The sequence below is a fragment of the Paroedura picta genome, chromosome 1, assembly GCF_049243985.1.
Source record: "Paroedura picta isolate Pp20150507F chromosome 1, Ppicta_v3.0, whole genome shotgun sequence".
Taxonomy (NCBI): Eukaryota; Metazoa; Chordata; class Lepidosauria; order Squamata; family Gekkonidae; genus Paroedura; species Paroedura picta.
The window spans coordinates 87,214,736-87,233,763 of record NC_135369.1 but is presented as its reverse complement, the minus strand read 5'-3'; the positions used below and the strand labels follow the sequence as shown (position 1 = coordinate 87,233,763).

The 19,028-nt window shown below is 46.8% G+C and overlaps 1 protein-coding gene across 1 annotated transcript in view; it reads left to right on the top strand.

Annotated features, from left to right (window-relative positions):
- The first annotated feature begins 9,165 nt into the window (after positions 1-9,165).
- The window catches only part of PGBD5 (piggyBac transposable element derived 5), a 105,963-nt gene continuing 96,100 nt past the window's right edge, over positions 9,166-19,028 (top strand). Inside the window, exon 1 of the mRNA XM_077346467.1 lies at positions 9,166-9,875. Coding sequence (XP_077202582.1) covers positions 9,179-9,875 — 697 coding nt within the window. The 5' untranslated portion in view covers positions 9,166-9,178. The remainder of the gene's footprint in view (positions 9,876-19,028) is intronic.

The window sequence follows — 19,028 nt, the reverse complement described above, 5'->3', positions numbered from 1 at the left end:
GAGGCTGGGAGTTCAATCCCAGCAGCCGGCTCAAGGTTGACTCAGCCTTCCATCCTTCCGAGGTCGGTAAAATGAGTACCCAGCTTGCTGAGGGGTAAACGGTCATGACTGGGGAAGGCACTGGCAAACCACCCCGTATTGAGTCTGCCATGAAAACGCTAGAGGGCGTCACCCCAAGGGTCAGACATGACTCGGTGCTTGCACAGGGGATACCTTTACCTTTACCTTTACCTATACATTTCTGAAAAATCCTTTACCTACTTAGAAAGTACTTTTGAATGCCCCAAATGGCCAGTCAAGCTACATATGAATGGAAATAAGAATAAGGTTGTCACAACATGGCCTGGACTTGAAGAAAGCAAGTTGCTTAGACTACTGAGCAGCAGCTCTTGACCTGAGATCTGGAATCTCAGCTGCCATTCTAGTCTTGTAAGCCTCACTGACCACCATGGGGTGTAGTTCTTGGTAGCAGTGCATAGGTCTAGAATACATGCCTGCAGTATGCCTCAGGACATGCACCTGGAAGAGAATCCCATTAAAATCAGTGCAGCTGACTTCCAAGCAGGTGTCATGCTGCTGCTGCACCCCAAGCAAGAGCAGCTTCTAGAGCAATGGCAGCCCCTCAAGAGAGGCGGCTACCACCACAGCCCCTCGAGCAAGAGCAGCCTCTCAAGCAAGAGCAGCCCCACCTCCAGTTTCCATGTAGCTGCCTTCTTCCCCAGTGGTGCCCTCACCCCAACCCAGTCCAGACAGTTCACTAGAGTGTTGTAGGAGGCCACGGCGAACAGACTTCACAGTGTGCTGCAGGAGCGCCCAGGAAGTTTGCACTTAAGCAAGGCTGCAATTATGTTTCCTTGTGGGTGCAACCTGTGCGCACGTCCATCTGCTGCCTTGACTCTGGTTCCTGACCTGCCCTTGCTTCAGCGAAGCTCTGCTCAACTGATCTCCTGTTTCCTGACTTCTACTACAGCTTCTTGGACTACAGTTCTGGTATTTGGACTTTGTGTTGGCTCTGACTCCCTGGTTCCTGACTTCAGCTAGCTACAGGAGTACTCCCCCAGCTCTCCCTTGGACTTTGTTCTGACTGGCTGGTGTTAAAACGTGGACTGGACTTGGACTCTGATTTGTGAGTTGGGCTTGGCTTACTGGCCAAGAGTATATCTGTTTGGACTGCCACTGGGTGTGTCCAGCTGGGGCAGCACACAAATCTGTTTATTAAAGAATGACACTGGATCATCAAAGAATGTTCTTCAACAAATGTGGGTCTGATCATGTGTATCTTTGAAATATATTTAAAGGCTTCAATTGGGTAGAAATGTATTAACATGGCAGAATGCATGTAAATGCATGTACATTACAAAAATAACCAAAGGTACAAAATGAACCAAAATGATAAGTATTTAACAACAAGGTTTAAATCAACTGTCCTTAGGTTTTTTTTTACCCCCTGAACTATCTGGAGCTCCAATGTTCTCTACGATCAAGCATTTAAAGCCATGAAAATTAATTATACATGCACATAAGATTATTTACCCTAGAAATGTATTACTCAGTCTTGAATTTAATTTTAGCTCAGCAAAGATAGCAATCATTTTAATTACCTGTGGTTTTTAAGCACCCAAAGATTCTGACTTCTGTACTAAATGCATATAAATTTTCTGCTTCAAACAAGACAGAAATATATTTCTTCCAGTTAAACACAATATAAGCAACAATCCAGACAAAAAACTGATCCCTCCGTCCAACAGAATGAAAATACCTGGCTGCATTGTGCATAGATGTTGTTGTGTACTAGTCTGCAATATAACAGACTGACAGATCCTATTGACTGCCATATTGTTAATTGTTAATTGTATTATGGGGTGTTTTTAGGGGTTTAACTGTCTTTTTATCATTTTATTGTAAACTGTCACAAGTCAACCGAGAGCGGTGGTATAGAAATAAATAGATAGATAGATCCTGTGCAGCTAAGAAATGAGTAAAATGATGTAGGTATGAAGCAGGATTATTCAGAGAAAAAGAGTAAGTGAATTCTTCTGGCATAATTTGAGATATGGAAAGCTACCACTCGCTGGTCACCCTGATTTGAAGACAGTAGCTATGGTTGAGCTACAAATGAATGTACCTCCCAATGTTTTTTAAAAAATTCCTAGAAGACAACTTATATTATAATCACAGCAGATATGCTGGGGAAGGTGATATTTAACCCTTCCCCTCCATGTTATTTTCCTGGTCTCTACTGATAGTTTTTTTCTTCTAGAAAAGCTAACAGCAACTTTGGTGGAGCAGTTTAGACCAGGGTTAGTCAACCTGTGGTCTTCCAGATGTCCATGGACTACAATTCCCATGAGCCCCTACCAGCAAATGCTGGCAGGGGCTCATGGGAATTGTAGTCCATGGACATCTGGAGGACCACAGGTTGACTAACCCTGGTTTAGACCATGTAAAAGAAAGCTAGCACAGCTTGCCCCAAACAGAACTGGAGCTAGCCATATCTACTTCCAAGTTAAAATCAAAGCACTAAAGTGATGAGTAGCACTAGACAAAGCACTCTTGTGTGATTTTTCCTCTTTCCTCAGCTGGTTGTGAGCTACCGTAGTGGTGAGGACTTCTGGCATAGCACAATCTGTTTATTGCTTTCAGCTCTAGAAAGGAATGGAACCAATTTTCTTTCCTGCTTTGGGCATATTATTGGGTTAAGTGCAAACCATGCACCTGCTATTGATGCTGAAGTTAATAATGTGATGAATGGCTAGGGAAAAGGTTTTTCCATCAATGAAATTTATCGCTTGAAGAAATAATATGACTTTTCACGGTTAAATGAATTTGCTGTTTGTCTACTAGATGAAATGCTGCTTTTAGAGGCCATCACCAGATTGGCAGTACATAGGGAGATCCTGTTGGTCATTGCTGGCACAGGAAGTCCCAGGTGTAAGCTGCAGGAACATTTTATTCCAATCCCAGGTGGATTCAATCCCTGCTGTCTACACAGAATGTGATTTCCATTTTGATTTTGGGCAATTTAAATTTTTCCTCTGCAACAAACATGATTGATCCGGAGTTACCCTACCTATTCCCCATGATATTTAAGAGAGGAAATAACCCTCAATATTGAAATAATTGGATTGAGAAAGCATGAGAAAGCACTCGCTCCGTTGTAGAGAAGCAGTGATTGGCCAGCTGACTCCATGGTAGAGAAGTCCTGATTGGCCAGCTGACTCCATGGTAGAGAAGCCCTGATTGGTGAAGGCTGCCAAGGCTGCCCAGGCTGTTAGCTTTTCTTAAAGAAAAAGCCCTAATTTTTTCTCTGCAAAAGCTGCAGAAGCCCTGAGGGTAGAGATTTGCCTCATGGTTTTTTTTCTCCCTCCTCTGTTGTGTTCTCTGTTGTCTTCCTTCCTTCCCCCCCCCCCCCCGTTCAAGAAAAGAAAAGAAAGAAAGAGGCTTGTCTCCCCCCCTCCCCTTTCTGAGCCTCCCTAACCTTGTGGAGAACACTTTTCTGTTTCAATGGGGATGGGGGGGGGGGGAGAAGAAGACCAAGTTGAAATCGATCTGAATTCAACAGGATCTACACCGGAAAAAAACAAAATGCAGAATCCGCCCCAGATCCATTTACAGGAATGGCATAATGTTTATCCCCATGTAGCCCTTGCAGTATACTTGACCTCCTTCTGCCCTCCCTCCTTCTCATGGAAAACATTTTTCTAGATGACACCCAGCTCTTTCTCCTGATGGTTCACTGCCCTAATTCACCCCCAGAAGCCTTACCAGATATCTGGGAAGCAGTGACCAAGTGGCTCAAGCACAGTCATCTGAAGCTCTCAAACCTTCAAAGATGGAGGTCCTGTGGCTGGGCAGGAAAAATCTAAGCAACAAAGATAGTTTGCCCAACTATTAGTGGCTCACTCCTCCAGGAATGGTCCTGGACTTGGCATGGTCCTGGATGCCTCCCTCTCTATGGAAGCACAGGACACAGGTGTAGTGCAACTGGTGTTCTATCACCCGCACCAAGACAAACTACTATCACCCTACTTGGCCCCAGAACAGCTAGCCACAGTGATCCTTGTGAGGGTGACCTCTAAACTGGATTTCTGTAGCTCACTCTACACAGCCCTTAACCCTGATCCAGAACCTATGAATGGCCCAGAATGCAGTAGCCAGGGTCCTCACAGGAACACCATGTAGGTCCCACATCAAGCCCACTCTCCAACAACTGCACTGGCTATCAAATGAATTCTGGATCCGACATAAGTTTCTGGTGATCACCTTTAAGGCCATACACTGTTTGGGCCCAGTGTACCTGGGGGACTGCCTCACTGTCTATACCCCGCAAAAAGCTCTGCACTCTACCCCTTCCAACTGGCTGGTGATCCCTGCCCCCAAAGAAGCATGTTGGACCTCAACCAGGGCCAGAGCTCTCTCTGTCCTAGCCCCCACATGGTGGAATGAGCTCCCAGAAGAGATCAGGCCCCTGCCGAAGCTAGCACAGTTCTGCAGGGCCTGCAAAATGGAACTCTTCTTCCAGGTATTTGGTTGAGGTTGACCAAACCAAAAACATCTGCTTGATCTCCAAAACTCCTCCCCACAAACTGACCAACATATGAGATCATAGTTAATCAGTTTAAGTGAAGAGGAACTAAAGAGCCTGTTGATGCGGGTCAAGGAACACAGTGCAAAAGTTGGCTTGAAACTCAACATCAAGAAAACAAAGATCATGGCATCTGGCCCTCTCAATTCCTGGCAAATAGATGGGGAAGAAATTGAGATAGTGACAGATTTTATTTTCCTGGGCTCCAAGATCACTGCAGATGGGAACTGCAGCAAAGAAATTAAAAGACGCTTGCTCCTGGGGAGGAAAGCTATGGCAAATCTAGACAGCATTCTAAAAAGCAGAGACATCACCCTGCCAACAAAAGTGTGTTTAGTCAAGGCTATGGTATTCCCAATTGCAATGTCTGGCTGCGAAAGTTGTACCATAAGGAAGGCTGAGCATCAAAGAATTGAGGCTTTTGATCTCTGGTGCTAGAGAAGACTCTTGCGAAGGTGAACAAACCGGTCAGTCCTAGAGGAGATCAGCCCTGACTGCTTCTTAGAAGGCCATATCCTGAAGATGAAACTGAAATACTTTGGCCACCTCATGAGAAGGAAGGACTCCCTGGAGAAGAGCCTAATGCTGGGAGCGATTAAGGGCAAAAGAAGAAGGGGACGACAGAGAATGAGGTGGCTGGATGGTGTCAAGCAGTGGGTGCAAACTTAAATGGACTCTGGGGAATGGTGGAGGACAGGAAGGCCTGGAGGATCATTGTCCATGGGGTCGCAATGGGTCAGACACGACTTTGCACCTAACAACAACAACAACAACAACAACAAATTGTTAACCACCAGTTACTGTAATATTGTTGAAACCACTGCTGTTACTGATGATGATGATGATAGATAGATAGATAGATAGATAGATAGATAGATAGATAGATAGATAGATAGATAGACCCAATGTCATCATCAGAGAAGTGTGATTAAAGGGGCCCTGAATCATTTCACCATAAATAGCCCATAAATAATTGTACGCCTTGCTGTCTTAACCAGGGACCTATGAGCAAAGTGTTTGTTTTCTCTCTAGATGTTATACAACGACACTTAATATTACTGCTACTCTTAAAAACAGCACACACAGTGGAAGAATTTTCTAAAGCTCATGACTCAACTAGATTTAAAAAACACACACATTTATTCCTTTAACACTCAAATGCAGTTTCTTTGTCAGATTCTATTTGCTTTCTTCTACTCTTTCTCTGCTACAACTGTTTTAAGAGCTAGTCTATTTTGGGAAGGGTTCTATATATCAGAGCACTGATCCCAGTTTTTTACTTATATATCTAGAGTGACCACATAGTGATACTGGTCCACTCCCACACTCAGTGGTCCCAAAAACTGGTCAAAGTTTTCAGCCACGCTTTTATTCGGTGTGTCTCTTACAAATGTGTCTAAGAAAACCTTACTGCAAGGAGACCTAAAAACATGCTGACCTGACCAGACCTCTGATCCCAGCAAGGGAGGAAATGTTCCTCCTACTCTTAGAAGACCCAGCAGAACAGGACATTTTAGCCAGCATAGGCTGGAAGGGAGATAGAATCCCAACCTAGAATGGTTAAGATTTTTTTAAAAATAAGCTTATGAAGACAGAAGGGTGAAAACCACAAACAAGCTGGACATGGTATACCACCTCAGGAAGGTGATAACAGAACTCAAATGAATAATTTGTGAAACCAAATGAAACTGGGGTAGAAAGTTCTACACTGGCTGGCTATTTGTTTTCATGCAAATTCAAAGAGCTGGTTCTTACCTATAAGCTCTTGAGAAGCTTTGGGCTGGAATACTTGATTGAATGCCTACTCCCATATCGGTCAGCCCACCACTCCAGATCCTGTTCCAAAGTCCTGCTGTCTGTATTTCCACCTTAAGAAGCGAGGGGTGTGTGACCTGAGGAAGAACTTTTTAAATGTTGGTATCCCCACTTTGGAATGCCCTTCCCATGAGCCTTGCCTAATACCTAAGTCCCTTTAAGTTCCCCACAGCTACTGTGTGGCTTCAGAATTGGGTCCAAGGATCAGTAATGTTTCAAAATAGTACTATGATTCTCAACATTTGTAGAAGGATACGTTTATGGCTAGTGAATCAATGGATGTCAATTTGAGAAAGTGAAAGTTGTGGACTAACTTGTCCAGGAAATATTGTTATTATTATTACTATTACTATTGTTGTTGCTATTATACCACTGCTCCCATAACTGGCTTGCAGCGGTTAACCCAATAAAAGCATCCATACAATTAAAATCCCCATAAAATGATTAAAAATAATTGACATATATGACAATGAGAATGGCGGCAACCTAGCATAGCATACATGGAGTGCTAGCTGACCTAAGGGGAAGAACAGAAAGGGGGGAAGGGATGATTTGTATTTGGGTTATCTGAAATCTGTGCTTTATGTTGGCATGGAAACAGACTTCTATGTATTGTTTCTGTCCGTTCTGAGGACTCAAACACAAGCATGACAACGTGAAAGCTGGATGTTATACCCAGAGGCCCACTAGATTAAAACCAATTTAGGTTTTACTCAGTTTCAGTACCCACACCACTTCTTTGGAGAGTAACAACCTCAGCAATGTTTCTCAACAATAACTTGTTTGAGAGTCACAACTAAACTGCCTTTCTGCTTACACATATGCAACCCAGTTTGAAACACATTTCCATACTCATCCTAAACAGATTAATGGTGTTTAGATTAAATGTATGTTATAGTTATTGAATCAGTTCTGTGAGAGCGATCCTGGGTGAGCAGCCTTCTGGGTGTGGTGGGTACCATAATTAATTCCCCCATATCTATTACAATGCTCAACCAAACCCACTGGCACTGGCTGGGAGCAGCTCTTGATTTGGATGGGGATGAGCATTCATATCTACACATTGCTATGCAGCATCAGTAGTCTGTATCTGTAACTGGGTCAGAAGAAGAAAAGTTGCTTTTTATACCCCGCTTTTTACTTCCTAAAGAAGTCTCAAAGTGGCTTACAATTACCTTACCTTCCTATTCCCACAAAAGACACCTTGTGAGGTAGGTGGGGCTGAAATTGTTCTGAGAGGAACTGCTCTGTGAGAACAGTTTTAACAGGACTGTGAATGGCCCAAGGTCACCCAGCTGGCTGCATGTGGAGAAGCGGGGAATCAAACTCAGCTCACTAGGTGTCACTGCTCTTAACCCCTCACCAAGCTGGCCCTCATTGCCTGTGTGTTTGTTTACGTGTGAGGAGAAGCTAGAAGCAAACACTGAACATTAAGATAGCTGAAAGTTGTATGGCACAGCTTTTGCTTCTCATGGTGTTCATATTCAGTTCATTTATCTCCTTCCATCTCTGGTCAAATAAGGGTGGCAGCATTACAAAATAAACAATATAATTCCGCTCCAGAACTTCTCCTTCCAGCAGTGGAAATTGCTGAAAATAGATTAAAACTAGAAATTCTGCTTTGTTTAATAAAATGGTTTCAGATAACTTTTTATATTCACTAGACACAGGTTCTGACTACCAAATGTTGATATGTATCACATACTTTGAATTAAGTGAAAGGACTTTGCAAAATCACCAAAGTGGTTCCTGAGAGCCAGGGACTGGATGGTCCAAAGTTTATTGTAAAGCATTAGTCAGCACCGACACACCAAATGCTTCTTTGACCATGTGGGACACTTGTGGCAACTGGCACATGACACAAATCTTTATGTTCGCAGAGGCCACCTGTTTGGCAGTCATGTCTGGTGCAGACATTTTAAAAAAGACAGTTAACTTTTGCATCTTTCTCACAGCCTTGGCAACTTCTAGTGTTGGGGACGTAGAGCAACCTGTTCCCTCTTTGCAGTCTTTCCCAGGAGATGGAAAGTGTGCATTAATGCTACTGCAGTTCACTCTGACATGAAAGTGGCTTCAAGACCTTAATCACCGCCGAGCGCAATGTGTGTGGTTGCAGATGCTCTTATCGATGAAGAGGATATGACAGGATGCTTATTATTGCCAGCTGATTGACACACACCACAGCCCACTGCAGAAAGGCAAGCAGGTTGTCTGTTTCTATGCCAGCTTCTGGCCCAGGTCCTGCTGGGTCCTCCTGCTTGTCTTGTTTGCTACTGCCTGCCACCCGGGGCCAAATCTGTTGATAAAAATTGTGACTCAGCATGACCTCAGCCCCTGTCCACCGTAAACCATATGGGCTAATGAGGTCGCCTTGACAATTCAGCACGACTGGAGACTGGAGAGAGAGGGAGAGAGAGAGATGGGATGGGTGGGTGGGGGTGGGCGTCAGCACTAGAGGTGCCGGACAGCTCCTGGCAAGCCGCGGTCGGGGCATGGGGAGAACAGGCGCGCCGCTGGCCAAAGCGCTCCTGGATCGCTCCTAGCCAGAGGTCTGCCTGCCCGGTGGGCGCCTAGAAGGCTCCGCTCGGGGGGCAGCCCGGCCTTCGCGCCGCATCTGGCTTTTCTCAAAAATCAGCCCTGTGGTTTTAAGCGGCGGAGACCCTCCCCCCTCGGGGGTGGGGCATGGGTGGGCGCCGGGCGTCCGGAGCGCCCATAAAACCCCACCTCCGGTTGGAGGAGCGCAGCTATAATTGGCTAGATGAGGAGGCGCAGGGAGAGATGTTGAGCTGGCTGCTTCCACCCATGGCTCTGCACACACACAGGGGCGGGTGGTGCCGCGGAGAGCGGGAGGCTGGCCTGCGAGGCGGCGGCGGAGGCGGAGGAGGAGGAGAGAGCGGCGGCGGCGGCGCTTCCCCAGCCTGCTTGCCTCCCTCGCTCGCCGAGCCGCTCCTGCTGCTGGGCTGCTGCTTGCGGCCGGAGGCTGCGGCGGCCGAGCGAGGGCTTCTGCTGCCGCCGACGGCCGAGATGATGGCGGAGGGCGGCGTCGGGCCCCGGCCGAAGGCGCTGTCGCTGCTGGAGGCGGCCCGCTGCCGCTACGAGAGCCTGCAGATCTCGGACGACGTCTTCGGGGAGTCGGGCCAGGACAGCAGCGGGAACCCCTTTTACAGCACCACGGCCGACTCGGCCTCCGAGGAGGACGGCGACGACGCCGAGCGCCCAGCGCCGGAGGGCGGACGCGGTCCCCGGGGCAGGACTGGGGGGCGGCGGGGCTCCAGAGGCTGGCCGGAGCAGCAGCTGCCGCCAGCCCGGGGCGGCTCGGAGGCCACCGGTGACCCCCGTCCCGTGGGGCAGCAGCAGCAGGAGGCGGCGGCGGAGGAGGAGGAGGGGGAGGAGGGGGAAGAGGGCGCGGGAGACCCGAGGGGCTGGAGCCACCGCCTGCCAGACACCGCGACCCCGGCCTTCACGGAGACCAGCGGTAAGTTGGCGGGGATGGGGGCCGGGGGAGGGGCGAGCCTCAGAGGTGCCAGATCCGCGCCTTGGAGGGTCTTCGTGTGGAGCCCCCGCTCCCCTGCCCTTCCCGGAGGGCTACTTTGCTTTGGGCTTTGCACGGGCGCGTGGGGGGGGGGGGCTGGGGGTCGATCTGGAGAAACTGAAGCCCTTTGGCCGCTCCCTGGGACACCCAAGGTTGAGGCGGACTTGCTTAGCAGCTCCTGGTCGGAAAGCAGGCGGGCGCTTAGGGGAGATGTTGCTCCGGACAGGGCCGCTTTCTGGGGAGGGGCTCCCCGGTTTCCAAGGCCCTTGTCCCCTTCCTTGCAAAAGCCCCGTCAGCGCGGCCCTAGGAAGGACTGCGCTGTCCTCCTGGGCTCGCTCAGGAAACACAGCGCTCGCCCTCCAAGCAGCCCAACTCTCGAGTCCAGCCCCGCCGCAGAGTCCTCCTCTGCTGTCCAAGCGGATACCGGAGTGCTCCTGAAATCTGGAGCAGAATCTGGACTGCCAGTCTATACCTGCCTTCTCATTCACCAGCCGTAGTTGGTAGGAAAATAGTCCAGCTTCCCCCCCCCCCCACGCACGCACACACTTGTTTGTGCTTGTTTGCCAATCCAGGGGCCCCTTGCCTGTCTGCTCTGTACCCCCAAAACAAGGTGTCTTGGGAGCATGTCTTGTGCTGGGATAGCCCCTAAAATAAAAAGGACAAATGAAAACTATGTGCAGGCTGACTCTTTCCCCTGGGGAATTGCTGTCTGCAGGCATCTGGAAGTTCCTCCAATGAGCCAGGCCAACTCAATGCAGGGACTGGGCAGAACTCTCTCTCTCTGGGATGCCTGCCATGGAAGCTGGCTTACCAGAGCTGGTGCGACAGCCCAGCCTTTAATGTCTGGCTGCATCCTGGCCTCATTAAAGGTCTGGCTTGTAGGGCAGACTCCACTTCATCGTGTCTTTCAGTCATTAGGGAAACATGCCCTTGGGGGTGGGGGTGGGGGGGCAGCTGCACAAAAGCAGCAGGTGTTAGACGGGCCATTCAATCACTGCCTGCTTTCGGGAATGGTTGTTGTCTAAGGAGATTCCTGGGCAGAGGCTTAAGTTTGCTTCTGCTGTGACTCAAATGAGACACAGAGGCAGCCAGCACTTGGGACTAGAGAGCTTGGTCTTTGGCTGCAGGGCTGGCCTCGGGTTGGGACCTGGAGGGTGAGTTGCCCTTGCCTTTGTGTGGTGGAGAGCCCTGGTGTTCAGGAGGGGCAGGGGACTTGTTGCTGTCCTTCTTGGATCATTCCAGGGTGAGTTGGCAAAAAAGAATGCTCGGCACACGGTGGCTGCCGCATCGAGTGATGACTTGCATGGGGGAGACAGTGGCCACGTGTCACACAGAGGCCACGGAGCTGTGGCTTTGCTCCCTCCGCAGACTCCAGCTGTGTCCAAAGAGAGTTGCTGAGCAAGGAACACTGAGTGATACATATGCGTGAAAGATACTTGTGGACAACCAGGCACATGATGCATGATGCAGTGTTCTCTGGCATGCTGCAGCTGTGCACGAACCACAGGTCCTGCTTGTTTGCATCTAGTCCCTATCTAACAGCTGTAGAATCAAGGACTGGACAGATGTCTGATGGCTTAGAACTCCAGTGACACAGTGAAGAGGTGTGAAACCCGGTTATATAAAATATCAGGTTTTATACATGTGCCACAATGGGAGTCTCATTTGATCTGGCTAAAATGGTTTGATGTGTTCTGAATGCAGTGCCTGACAGCTGTATTGGACACATTTAATACAAGGGGTGAAGGAGATTAGCAGCAGCAGTCAATAAATGTGAAGCTGATGGTTGCCAGGTTTTATTGTTTTGTACATATGTATGCACTTGTGGACCAGTTCTAGACTGAAAATTGCTAGATGTTTTCTCAGAATAAAAATAATTAGATGCTCCTGTATGGGAAAGGGTTAAACACTGTGTGTACACACAGTCTGTTTTGTTCCCAGTTATAAGCCAATAGTCATAACAAGTGCTTAAAAGCCAATAGGTTGAATCTAACCTTTGCCCTTTTATTGCATTGTTGCCCTCCCAGTCCCATTAAGATGGTTGTTACCATGAAGAGGACTAGGGGCACTAGGGGTCCACTGCAGTGGGAGGATTCACCCAGAGCAAGGCATATCAAAGGTCACAGGAAAAGGTGTGTCATGGAATGAAGGAAAAACCTCTCACGTCCTACCCACATTGTTGGAAGGGTTGTGGCAGAGGTCTGTGCAAGCATCTCTCCTTCACGTGTCTCATGCTGCATGAGAGTGTCAGCAGCCAAGTGCAGCATGCAGATGGAAAGTCTCAGCTTCCAAAATTAGGAATTGTGCTGAAGGAAAAGAAGGACCTGCTGCTGGCTTCCCTGTAGCCTCTGAGGAAGTGACCCACAGGATGCATCATCTCTTCGCTCCATTTCCTTCCTCCTAAGGATCCTCATAGTCAGTGAATTTATATGGGCAGGGAGGAAGGATGAATATACTGAAGCATGCTTACTTAGGAGCTTCGCTGATGTCAATGAGAGGAGTTCCTACACTCATGCTAAAAACTGTAAAATCTCAATGCATGGAAAATTCCAGAATATGTGCCTACTTCAGACGATACAGGGAGGGGCCATGGCAAAGTAGGTGCTTGGCATGCAGAAGGTTCCTGGTTCAGTTGCAGTCATCGCTTACGAAAAGGATCGGGTAGTAGGCAATGTGAAAGATCTCCGCCTAAGACTCTGAAGTAGACTGGATAGTATTAACCCCGACAGACCAATGGTCTGACTCAGTATAAGATTGCTCCTTTGGCTATAACTGTGCTATAATTTCTGGCGGTTTTAATATCATACTTGCTGCATATTACAAATTGTGCACTGACCCTAAGGGTATTTGATCAAGAAAGTGCACTTAAGATTTTAGCCTGCCATTCAACATAAATTCTTAAAATTACTCAACCTAATTCCAGAAAAACATTAAATGGATGCAAGAAGTTAAATCATCAAAAGCCTCTCAGCATCACAGTGGGTAACAAATACCAGGTTCAGAAACTAGTATAGTAACTGGGGCCTAGTCTACCCCTCCCCACACAAACATCTTGAGATAGAGGAATTGGGGAGGGACCTAGTAGGTAGCCCAGCTACCCTTACAGCCACTCAGACTGTGAAAGAGGCAAAATCTAAATCTGATAAATGTCTGTGCCTCAGAACAGTCAGCAATGCAACCATTTATGAGGGAGGAGGGAGTGCTGCAAGGAGTCATAGAAGAGGGCAACAGTGCTTACATTGCACCACTTCAAAATCTCCCCCTTCATAATCCTTTAAAACCTCAAGAAGGCTTTCCTTCACCCTATTCTGCTCAGCTGCTTTCACCTGGAACCTATTTATATTTGAATGGTGCTGTTTTTAAGGGTTGTCCCCCCCCCCCCGCTTTTAATTCAGTTTAGTTAGTTTCTTTTCCCCCTGTGGATCAGAGAAAATCCCTGAGTTGAATGGCCCTGTTGCACAACTTTTGCTATCCATGCAAGGGTCAACCAATTTGTTATTAGGTATAGTGACGTTTAAGCAAACAGAGAAATTTGCATCAAAAGCCAAACAAGACACAGAACCTCTGAATACCAATGCTGGCCATGACTCTGTGGTCCTGTTTGTTTATCCTCCAGTCCATGGACATCTAGAGGGCCACAGTTTGCCCACCCTTGCTCTAACTTTTGTGGGGGTAGCAAGAGATGTCCCAGGAATAGCATCTAGGAAACATAAACAGAGCAGAAAATTGAACATCTAATTTGGCCCTAGATAGAAGTTGAGTGTGTGTGACTAGATTGGTGTTGTGGTAATGAGGATTGTTCTGCTTTCCATCTGTTATTTACCCCATTGGGTAAATAACATTACCTCATTTGACGGGTACATGAAAAAGGGCCTTTTCAGTGGCAGCCCCACAATTGTGGAACAATCCCCTTTGGGTTGTACATCTGAACCTCCCACTTTTGACCCTTATTGGCATAAAAGTAGTAGTCCTACATTGTGATTTTAAAATTTGCTTTTGTATGTATTTTATGTGATATATTTTATGCATTTTTTAATATTGCGAATCTGGGCACCATAAAGAAGAAAACCTACCAATAAACATTTTAAATGAAATAAATAAAGGCTTGGCAGGAGGGGTGCAATCAAGCTTTCTCCTTAACATGCTATTTTTAATGACTGCAAGTGTTGCTTATCCACAAATCCTTCTGCACTGCAATTTCCTGCAGCCTGAATTGTCACAATCTACATATAGATTGTCAAATCACCATTGAGAATAAGGATGTAATTTCAGAATGATTCCACGAAATTAATATGCTTATTTTAATCTAGCCATGATACTTTGAAATTAACAAGAATAAAAAGTTCAGTCAGTGTTTAAGTGCCAACCATGGGACATTCTGATCGCTTTTTGACCTATGTGGTTCTGCTGGGAGACTCTCCTTTTTTTGTTGTTTGCTTTTAATTGATCAGTTTTAAGAGTGCACTCAGAAATTCCTATATATTCATTTCATATTCATATTCAATTTATTTTCATATTCAATATTCAATTTAATTACCCCCTCTGATTACCCCTTTGAAATTAACAAGAATAAAAAATGTTTTTTTAGAATGAAAGATCCAAAATTAATTTGCTTATTTTAATCAAGCCATAAACCAAGCTACAGTAAGACATAATCACAGTCTCTGCCATTTCAGATGGGAGGGGGAACCAGCCCACGTGTATAGGCCCTTACACCTGCCTCCTCTGCTCTCTCATTAGTTAGAAAACACTGCTCTCTCATTGGCTAATGGCACCTGTCAAATTGCTTGTAAAAATAGGCCCCTTATTCTTCTCCCTTCCAACTCTGTTATTCTATGATTCTAGTCCTGAAGATGTGCCCCAGAGCCCCAACTGTGTTTCATGAGTCCCCTGGTCTTGTACGACTGTGAGCCTGTGGCTTCTTTCTGTCAGAGAAGAGAAAAGAGTGAGCTGCTTGGAGTCCAGAGATCTAAACACAGTCAACTTGAATCTCCAGACTTGCTGTAGCTTGGGTTATGGCTTGATTAAAATAAGCATGAAGGAGCACAACATTCCTAACTCTTCATAAACAGTTGTACTGTCTGCGCCCTAACCTTACAAAAAAGCAACCCCTCCAACCTCATTTTTAGCTCTGCATATTATTTTCTAGCTGGGCAGTTTTCTAATGTGTTTAATTACATTTTACCTTTAGCCTCAGAACAGATATTGAAGAAAAAGGAAAATAACACCTATACTCTCGAGAGATTTCATATATTATGGCCTCACAGGTATATAAACTCTGCTCATTAGTGTCATTATATTTCATGTGGAAGAGGCTAACACATCTTTAAATCCTTCTTGTTTAAATGCTGTATTTCCTTAACATTCACTATAGGACTTTTTCCTGGCTTCTTTATTTTTCCAGTCATGTTGATGGCTGCTTTCATTTTGGTGACATTTGACCACAGAGAAGAAATACTGGGAGAAAAAAACTGAAATGCTACTAATTTTTCTTAAGGAATTCTGTGTCTCTACCCCACACAGAATACTAAGGAACTTCTATCCATCTTTAACCGCTCCTGCAGTTAAATAAAAGGGTAAGGCCACCTGGGGAGGAGTTAGGGCGGGCCCTGTCCAGGATAAAAACTCAGAGGGCCCAATCAGGAGCCGCGAAGCGGGACAAAGAATCTTGGTATTTCCAAAAGCAACGCAGGGGAGCTTGAGGGCCTTCCTTTTGAGGGGAGGGGACTTTCCCCTTCTGCCAAACAGTTGGCTGACAGGGAGGCCAAAGAAAAGCCCCTTTTCACTTAAAATACTGCTCTGGCCAGGGGTTAGACACAGCCAAGCCATGTGTCTTTTTTCTTTGCAACTCTCTGCAGGTTTGAGGCCACTGCACAGCGTTATTCTGCAGAGGAACCTGGCTCTTTTGTCTCCTGTTTCACCTGCACAACAACCCTGTGCAGTAGGCCTCAACATTCAACCCCATGCCCTTACAGACTGGACAACTCCTCCCCTTCCTCTTCCCACTGCCAAGCTCTAGCGCCCGTTGTATTCTTGGAGACAACGGGCTTTGCCCCTAGTATTATAATAAAGGCTGGGATTTATTTTAGACAGTTCCCTCTTTTGCTTGTGTAGAAGTGAAATGAATTAAGAAATCCTAACCAACAGCAATAAGTCAATGGTTTAAAAAGGGTCTACCTCAGTTTTGGGTTGCATTGTAAATCTTTTTTTCTGATCATGAAAAGTGCAGTATAAAACCCCACTTTCTTCTTCTTCTTCTTCTTCTTCTTCTTCTTCTTCTTCTTCTTCTTCTTCTTCTTCTTCTTCTTCCAGTTTTTTATTTTATAGACTTTATTTTTAAATGCTTATATTTATTCCGTAGTTTTTCAATGAGAGCTAAACAGTATTTTTATAAGAAACTATATGGAGCATTGTTTAGTGTGTATGATTTTTAAATGTTGTTAACTCTGGTGGGTCTGTACATCAGCATGTGTGGCTGTTCATCTGTGAATGGGACCTCTTCCTCTTGACTCCAGCAAAGCCCACTCAAGCTCAGGGGGGCTCTCTGGAATAGCTCCAAGGGGGCACCAGGCATCCATCACCTCTGGGAGGAAATGTTGGGTTCTTTCCTCTGTATGCGACTTCCAGGTCCTATAAGGGAGTTTGAGTCCTGCCCCTCATGATATGTTGAAGTTGTTTGCTATTGATTGCCCTTAATGGTCCTTTGTGTCCTGAAATACACTGACATTTTAAACTGAAAACACTCTCCCTGTGAACGTGATTTACCCTAGCATTCATCTGTGGATTCAGCTTGTACAATTATATGTATATCCAGTTAGATAGCATTGGATCATTTGTGTCCTGTTTTTGTTTTTGTTTTTTTGGATATCTCTCTACTCTAATCCGGCATGAGTTCACATTATCTCTCTTTCTTATGGATAATCCAGTTGATTGTTTCAGCATCCAGAAGAACCCTGCTGTCAAACGTGAAGAGAACTCACAACAGGCTTCTTGATTAAAGAAAGCTTTATTGGAAAGTACTACACGCTAAGGACTGAGAAGTCAAATCTGACTAGAGTACAGATTTGCTTCAGCTTATCAATACAATTCTCCCGCTCAAAACTTGACAGTTCCCAAGGGAGGGGAGCAAGAGAAAAGACACATGTGTACTTAAAACAAGAATACATTCTCATAGCCTTGACTAGGTGATAACAAACCCAGCTCAGCCGAGAGGCCACAACATGTGATAAGGTTACAAAAACAAATGATTCACTTTTATGGTTAGCAAGAATACAGGACCTGGGGCAACCAGGCGCCAAGCAATATAACTGACATGGAGGAACTCAGGCTAATTTATGGCAGAAATTCTACAATCCTGACATCCCTCCACACTAAAATGACCCCCCCACTCTAGCCCGCATCCACTGGACGAGGGCAATCAGGGAATGCGCGGTGGAAAGCCCGGAGGAGGCGAGGTGCTTTGACATTTTCTGCCTCCACCCACTCCCTTTCCCCTGAAGGAAAATCCAATCCACTAAATATTGGAGGTGCCCCTTGTGTACACGGGAGTCCAAAATTGGGTTGACTTCGTAGTGAGTGTCTTTATCAATGTAGACCGGAACTGGTGTTGAGAGCGGGGGGTGCCACACATCAGGCACAGGGGCTCGCCGCAGCAGGCTGGAATGAAAAACCGGATGTACATTCCTGTAAGTTTTAGGCAGGCATAATTCTACAGTTACAGCATTGATCAGTTTCACAATTGGAAAAGGTCCCACAAATTTAGGACCCAACTTTTTTGACTTTTGCTGACAGCGCAGATTCTTGGTGGACAGGTAAGCAAGATCACCTACTTTCCACGCGGGAGCTGGTGCACGTTTTTTATCTGCCTGTGTTTTATAAGCCTGCTTTGCCTCCTTGAGGCTGGAGACAATGTCAGGCCAACCATCCCTGATCGTTGCAGCCCACTTGGTAACTTCAGGGACCTCGGTGGAGCTTAGATCCCAGGTGGGTGCAGCCTCTAAGTCTGTCCCGTACACCACTTTAAAAGGTGACACTCCCGTAGAGGCATGCACCCCATTGTTATAGGCGAACTCAGCAAGAGGCAAGAGGGTAACCCAATCGTTTTGTTGGTGGTTAATAAAACAGCGCAGGTACTGCTCAAGAATTTGGTTCACCCTTTCAGTCTGACCGTTGGATTCGGGGTGGTAGCCAGATGTCAAGGCTTGCTCCACCCCCAACAACTTCAGGAGCTCCCGCCAGAACTTGGCAACGAACTGGGGGCCCCGATCCATGAGCAGGCACCTTGGGATCCCATGTAGGCGGATTATGTGGGTCACAAACATGGAGGCCAGTTTGGCCGCTGAGGGCAAGCCAGCACAAGGAATGAAATGGGCTTGCTTGGAAAAGGCGTCCACCACCACCCAGACTACTGACTTGCCCTGGCTGGGAGGCAAGTCCGTGATAAAATCCATGGTGACATCAGACCAAGGCCGGGAGGGGGTGGGCAGGGGCTGCAGCAACCCCCGTCTCTTCCCACCGGAGGGTTTTGAAACCAGACAGGTGGGGCAACCCTGCACGTACTTCTCCACATCGGTCCACAATGTTGGCCACCAATAATGTCTCCTGACCAGGTGCAGAGTTTTCACAAAACCAAAATGTCCTGCGGTTTTTGCATCATGGCAAAGTTTTAAAACGTCCCCGCGCGCTGCCACGGGGACGTAGAGACGCTCCCCCTTAAAGAACAGGCCCCCCTTGTCGGTTAGGTCGGGGCGGAGGGAAGCAAACTCAGAGTCCAGTAACACCTCCTTTTGAACCCACCCACCAGGAATCGAGTTTCCCTTTCGCGTTTGGCTGCGCGTCACTGCGGCCATTCCCAGTTGGGCGGGAGTGAAAACGGTGTCCACCAATGGGTCGCGCTTGCTGTTGTACTGGGGCAAGCGGGATAGAGCGTCCACCAAAAAGTTCATTTTGCCTGGCAGATGTTTGAGAGTAAAGTTGAACCTAGAGAAAAACTCCACCCACTGCATTTGCTTGGCCGAGAGCGAGCGGGGCTGCTTGAGTGCTTGGAGGTTTTTATGGTCTGTCCAAACTACAAACGGGATGGCGGACCCTTCCAGC